Source organism: Eleutherodactylus coqui, chromosome 6, assembly GCF_035609145.1.
Source record: "Eleutherodactylus coqui strain aEleCoq1 chromosome 6, aEleCoq1.hap1, whole genome shotgun sequence".
In the NCBI taxonomy this organism is placed as follows: Eukaryota; Metazoa; Chordata; class Amphibia; order Anura; family Eleutherodactylidae; genus Eleutherodactylus; species Eleutherodactylus coqui.
This window is the reverse complement of record NC_089842.1, coordinates 176,189,627-176,196,748: the sequence shown is the minus strand read 5'-3', so window position 1 is coordinate 176,196,748 and position 7,122 is coordinate 176,189,627. Positions and strand designations below refer to the sequence as shown.

At 42.2% G+C, this 7,122-nt stretch overlaps 1 protein-coding gene across 1 annotated transcript in view; it reads right to left on the bottom strand.

Annotated features, from left to right (window-relative positions):
• Positions 1-326: 326 nt before the first annotated feature.
• ATG14 (autophagy related 14) overlaps positions 327-7,122 on the bottom strand; it is a 44,751-nt gene continuing 37,955 nt past the window's right edge. The window contains exons 8-10 of the mRNA XM_066608277.1: positions 6,380-6,470; positions 5,165-5,250; positions 327-4,015 (exon numbers count right to left, since the gene is read on the bottom strand). Of these exons, the coding sequence (XP_066464374.1) occupies positions 3,709-4,015; positions 5,165-5,250; positions 6,380-6,470 (484 nt within the window). The 3' untranslated portion in view covers positions 327-3,708. The remainder of the gene's footprint in view (positions 4,016-5,164; positions 5,251-6,379; positions 6,471-7,122) is intronic.

Genomic DNA, 7,122 nt, shown 5'->3' with positions numbered 1-7,122 from the left:
TATTGAGCTGGAGCAGCTACAAAGAGCATAATGTATAGTATTTGCTATTGTGACACTGCCTCCAATCAAGGGGATTTATCAACTAAAGGTGTAAAAAGTTGCAAGGATCATATTCTTCGCAGACAGACTTTAAGAGGGGGGGGGGGGGTGCTGGGGACCATTTTCAAAGTGCAATTGTCTTACAGTCACACAACTTGACTTCCAAGACACCTGCCCTACATACACGGCCGTCAGCACGTAGTAGGTAAATCAATATTAATGAGAATGCTGACGATCAGCTCCTGAGGAATCTGGCATTGCTGAGGCACGAGACGTCTCGGTGATGTCACTAGTTCCTGGTGTGTACCTCATGCTGACTGCTCCCTCTGTAATAACATTACAATAATCCGTGGAAATGTCATCACAACACAAATAAGGCACTTCGCTTCTTATCAAAGGTGGAAATAAATACTTTATTGCCCAGTTAGACAAGCAGAGGCATTATCAGTGACAGGTCACACAGGATCAGGACGACAGCCAATGGGAATAGGACATACTAGCATTTTATCAAAGGACCTACAAGCCAGATTGGTTGTATAGATCTAGCACTAGGCCCGCCACACCTCTCCGCTCCAGCGGTGGTCAAACTACATTTACTATCATGCTTCAGGGTGTGGTGATCGTCGTGCAAAGCATAATGGGAAGTGTAGTTCAGCAACAGGGCGAGAGCTACAAAAGTTTCCAGCCCCAGATTGTCATCTGACTGATACTTGGCCGATGTTTACAACCCTGAGTACCGAAGGCAGAAGGATGAAGACGCTGCAGCCTTAGCACTCTGTAGCTATGGTATAGGACAAAGAAGGGGGTCTACAGAGAACAATCTTCCCATCACTGTGAAACGTGCTGCTAGATGCAAATTAAAGGGACAGCTATAAAAATAAAGTCAGATCCTTTACAATTATTTACATACTGGAGGAGATTTACAAAATACCCTCTGGAGAAATTAAAAATATCTGCCATCCTCCATACTCATCCCGCAGCTGGTCACTGAGCTGGGTGTAAGGCACCAGTCCTCGTGGGAGGGACAAGTGATCACATGCAGCTGTATGGCACATGCCTCCTCCCACTAGGGGTAGAAGCTGACACCAAGTTTATTATGGCAATTTAGGATAGAATGATGTCAGGCTTTTCACTGCCTAGGGATCATTAGAGGGGAGGGGGCCGTACAAATCGTTAACATTTATGTGTCTATTAAATGAAGTTTCATTACACTACAATCCCAATATGTAGTTTTCAGGACTACAACCTTAAAATAAACCTGTTAGGTGATTTGTGCTACCCTATCTGAGAGCAGGATATGACTGAGTGAGAGAAGCTGAGCTCTGGGATATCTACTACCCTAACAAAAGTAATGGAACACCTGAGAAAAAGGAAAAAAAAAAATTGTATTGATTTTCATATATTAATACTCTCTGTGGCATATTTTCTATGTCATCAAGGCCAAATGAGGCCCCACTAACATCTGACACTTCAGCTGGTATAGCCCTCCATTCATCCTGCAAACATCTAGCAAGTTCTAGACAATGGTGCAAGTAGCGTAGTAATTGGATAGTTGAGCAATTGAAGAACATTCTATGGAGTGATGAATAACATTACTCCATCTTCACATCAGATGGGTGTGGAGGACGCTGGGGAACACCTTTTGCCTGAGTGTGCTGTGCCAACAGTTAAATATGATGAAGGTCCCGTTATGATCTGGGGATGGTTTACGTGGCATGGTTTCATTGGTTGTAGCGATGGAAATGTGTACCATGGCACTTTAGACAATATGCTAGAGTCAGCAATACTTCCAACAAAACGCCACGCCTTGTCACATATTTAACGCTGTTTTACAGTGGTTTGAGGATATGGATGTTCCACGATTAGACTGGCTGCACAGAGTCCCGACCTGAACCTGACTGAACACCTTGGAGATGAACTGGAACCTTGAGTTAGGAATTATGAACAGCATCCATCTTTTCCGAGAGAACTCACCAGACATTTGCAGAATGATTGGAGGGAAATATCATGAAGTGTATCAGATGTTAGTTAAAAGTATGTTACAGAGAGTATCTGATGTCATTAGTGTCAAAGGAAACCCCACTAATTATCATATGGAAATAAATTCTACTTTTGATTCTTGCCCAGGTGTCCAATTACTTTTGGCAGGATGGTGTATAGGAACCAAATGAATAACCAGCACTTTGAATGGATAAAATCTTCATCTTTATTAAATACATCCAATGGAAAAAAAAAAAAAAGATACATCGGTACAGTGATAGATGTCAAATGGAGGAAACTCACACATTTCAGGGGTCTTTGCTCATAGCGATGGCCACCATTATATATACACATCATTACATATACATCCTGATTAGGCTCACCTGATTGACCTCCACCACTGTTGGACAGCTTTCCTGTATCAGTGTATACACAGAAGGTTGTCAATCATTGTGTGTTGAAGGGGTAATCCAGACTCAATCTCTCTTCTAGGAGTCCGGTCAGGATTTACTCCACTTTTTTCCTCAGACATCCTGCTCAAAATCATAAACCTAAACATGGCGGAGCTCACCTTCTTTACAGCATCCTACTCTCAGAAAGGGCAGCAGAAAATCCCCCGACAAGTTTACTTAAAAGGTCTACGCCAATATATAGTAAAAAGACAGCATGACGTAAGAACCCGACTACTACTTGAAGTAGTAAACACTGATTGAAAAAGTATGTTCCTCCATATAAGAGATTCCCACAAGACCCGAGGTAAAGCTGATGCGAGTTTGGTGGTTAGGAAATAAAGGTAGCCATTCATATGTCCATGACGACCTAATACAATAATTAGGCCGGTTTATGGGGAATGACGAGTTGTGACAACCAAATCTGCTTAGTATCATGCAACATGATGGAAACCGTATGGCATCATTCAGAAAAGCTTTAATCAATGTACAACCCAGACCCATGTATAATAGAGATCTATATGCCAAGTTGTTTTCTGCAGAACTGCAGGGGAGGGGTTACATCCAGAGTAAGCAGAGTTAACATGGATGGGTCAGTCTGAATAAGACCTAACTGTGGTTAGGAAATCCATCCCTTTTTCATAGAAAATAAGGATTTGACCCTCGCTGGGCACCAGTCTATGAGCCTGACAGTCTCACTGATCATTAGTGTTGGGGTGAGACATCTCCGTGTACATGGCCATATAAAATGATATATCACCCGCATAGACTAAAAGAGTAAAAATGGGTATAGAGTGACCAATGCAAGGTTTGGATACATAGGATTTATACGCTGGGAGCTTTCCTGGTGTGCACAGCTAACGCAGGTCTCTGGCGTGAACGTAGGCTAAATCGTATCATGGCACCATCACTAATGGTAAAAGAAGAGCAAACCAATACAACTGCCCATTATATATTTAGTGCAAATCTGTAAATATCGATCGCTTCAAAAGAAAAGCCGCCTTGAACATGTTTAGCACTCCCGGGCTTGGTAGCACATCTGTCCAGAAAGCAGAGCCGAGGACTTACCACCGATTATAGAATCTAGCGGTAATCAGTGTCAACATTACAAAATTCCATCCGTGCACAAAAAGAAAAAAGGACTATATAGAGTTTGTTCTCTGCCAGACGTAAAACTACTTATCTTGCCTGTGTAAAAAGTTAGTGACAGGAGAGGTAACGTGTGTCCTTCAGAGCCAAGTCAACGGTGCCCAGTGTATGCCTTAAACCAGGAGGTAACGGAGGCCGCAGCGGAAGAGATCATGCCACCGGCACTGCTGCTAGCGATGGGCTGAGACATCATCGTACTCTGGCTCTCCTGCATCTCCAGTGGTTGAGAAGGGATGTCGCAAAATTTGGGACTTGGCAGATTTTCCCAGTCAGTGCCGAGGTCGGTTTCTTCATCGCTTATGTGCTCGTCTCCACTTTCATCACTCTCGCCAGCACCACTGGGATCTACGAATTCCATGGAGTCTTCAAGATCAGCACTAATTTCAAAAGGTCCAGACCTATATAACAGAAAATGGACAGTTTTAGGGTGGCTGTACACATTGGATGAATGTCAGGCAAACCTCCCAATTTCAGCGGGCCCGTCCAACTTATTGTAGCAAGTTATTAGCATTTGGTCCAATTTTGTTACACCATGTTATTGTAATATTTAAAAGCCATTGAAGAATCAAGAAAAAGTTCTGTACCACAGTTAATTAACACCTTAAGTGCCAAGTTAAACTTTACTACAGCCGGATTTCAACAAACCAGATTCATTTTTACTCAAGATAGTGAGCCACCACTAGAAGTCTCCGGCATCGCCTTAGGGTCCTTTTACACAGGATGACTGTCAGGTGCTTAAGTGCCTGACAGCTGTTGCAGGTTATTGCTTACCGAATGGAGGAGTCAAGAGCTCTTCTGGTTGCCCATCTCCATTCAGAGTAAACAGGCAGTCGTTTATAGATGAACTGCCTGTTTACATGGGATGATTATTCTTCAGTTTTGTGCATGCATACAATAAGTGAATAAATCCTTCAATATTTGGCAATGTTTACACTGAACGATCATCATTAGTTTCGCACAATCGAACGATTAACTGAATGATAATGGTTCAGCGTAAATGGGGGCCCTTACTCTTCTCTCCCTATGGAGAACACATGCACGCTTGACTGCATGGGATGATCAAGAGGGATGTGATCTCGTGCGTGACTAGGCTTACTTCCGTCTGTCCTACCCACTAAAATGGAGTAACTGTGCATGTACGGCCACCTCTCCAGCACTAACAGGGTTCCTGAGATAGCAGGGACCACCATTTATCAACCCGCTATGGCATGATCAAACCAATATAGTAAGAAACTCAACTAAAAAGTATTATTCCCAAACCTAAAACTCCCTAGTACTGTGAACTGCTCAACACAAGTTAAAACTACTTCCATTAAAAAGTACAAACCCAACAGGTCATGTGATCGCTGCTGTGCCTTCATTCATGTACAAGAGGTACGAGCAGTTACATTGTGAGTGAGCGCTGAATTACATTGATGTTCCAGCGAACAAACAAAAAGGATCATGTGCCACCACATAGGAAACTCTGCACTAACACAATGCGACACGCTGTCACTGCCTGCAATGAGAACATTAGGAATCACCTCAAGCAACAATTTCAAGCTCACCTGCCTAGGTTTTCACTGTCTGGACTAACCAGGTACATGAGATTCCTGAGGGTATGTAGTGGATGTAGCAGATCCAAGTCCACATGCTGCAGAGGAAACACACCGTTATTATTTCAGTTGGATTATGCTGCAGCATCTAAGCAAACAAGAAACATCACAAGACAAATAACCAAAGTATATATATATATATATATGTACTAAGAGGAGCTGTCAGCTCTCCTGACATGACTGTTTTAGTAAATACTTGTATTGCTCATCAAATAACAAACTGTCATTACTGGAAATGTATCATTAAAGGGGAACTAACTTTTCAGACAACTTCTGCTCATCTGCTACATTAGGTTAGTCTCCTGCATAATGTTAATATATTATGGTAAAATACGATTTACTGTTGTAAAGCAGCAATATTTTTAATGCAGGTATATTAAGTGGCTGTCATTAGGGGTCTCCCTTCCAGCTTCTCTTTAATCTACTCTTAGTCATTCGGTACAGAGCTTCTGTAGTAGTAAGGACACAGGGACATTTCCATAGCAAAACGGGGAGGGGTTATTTTCACAGGTGGCTTCCCTACACTCACAGGCTGACAGATCTGCAGACACTGTGATAACAATCTCCACTGTTTTAGCCTCTTCTGCTGTTACAGCTTCTCCGCGTGTCTATGCACACATAAGAGACATTGTGGCCAAATGCTCTGAATACCCACTCTAAATGCCTGAATCCTACTGAGAAAGCAGAGGGACGGTCATTCAGATACTTCCTCGCTGCTGATTGGACCAGAGACAGTGCAGTGCAGCATGGAAAGTAAAGGCAAGGAAGTGCAGAATACTGAACTACTGGCAGAATGCTAGGCTTACTACACACTCCTCCCTGAAAGTGGGTTGCAAACAGTAGAAAAATGGGTAGGACCACCTGAAAAATCAGAATTTACAGACATGAAACAGGGTGCAAAGTGCAGCAAATGAGAAGATAAAGAGAACCTGGTATATTTTAGAAAACTTGTGAAAACTCGGATACACTTTAAAGGATGAGGCCCTACACATTCTGATACTGTCGGCAATGATTTGAGAGTGTATAGGAACATGCGCTATGGACAAAGGGGAGGATAACATACAGCAGCAAGTTTCATCCATTTCCTTCCCAGATCTACGCTACCACTTTATATAATCGTCACGTTTTCATACGTTCATTTAATATTCCTCTTATGATAATACAGACCTGAGAAAAACACAGATACAGAATGTTGGAGTTCAGCTTATTCACCGCACGGTTAAATTTCCACCGACTCAAATTTTCTCCACAAAATTCACTGTGAAAACACAAAAAGGAATATGAGAATGTATTCAACTAGTCAAAATGGTTAGTGCTGGAGCCCGGCAGTGGCAAAAACTAGTCAACTCTTCTTTTGAAAGGGTTACAGACATATTATGGGTTATATGGACATATCCCCTGTACATTTTGGGGTAGAAGACACATCGGATCATAAGACGCATTTAATTTTTTGTTGAAAAAAGTAAAAAAAAAAATATATATATTATATTTCAAACCAAATGGTGTGCAACAATGTTTAATAGAGTTGACATCTGCAGCCGACACTGATATAGGGACATTGTGGTCTTTACTATAATGCAGAATATATGGAGATATTAAGGAGGGGTGGGGGATTTGTACCTTGAATATTACACTGGTTGTCTCCTATATAACTTGCCTGTCTATTAACAATATGGAGCAGCAGTACTTGTACTATTATGGTGGCTTCCCATTGTTATGTACACAGGTAGGTTGGCCAATCAGGGAATGTTGTGTAGCAGAAGAGAGAAACCTGCGGGACAGAGAGTATTATACTCCAAGCCCCCTAAACCACGTGGTGCTGGAAATATCAGAAGTAGGATTAAAAGATGATGTAGGTTGCTGGAAGCCGGGACCAAGAGATGAAGTGCCAGATTTTCACTGCAATGAGA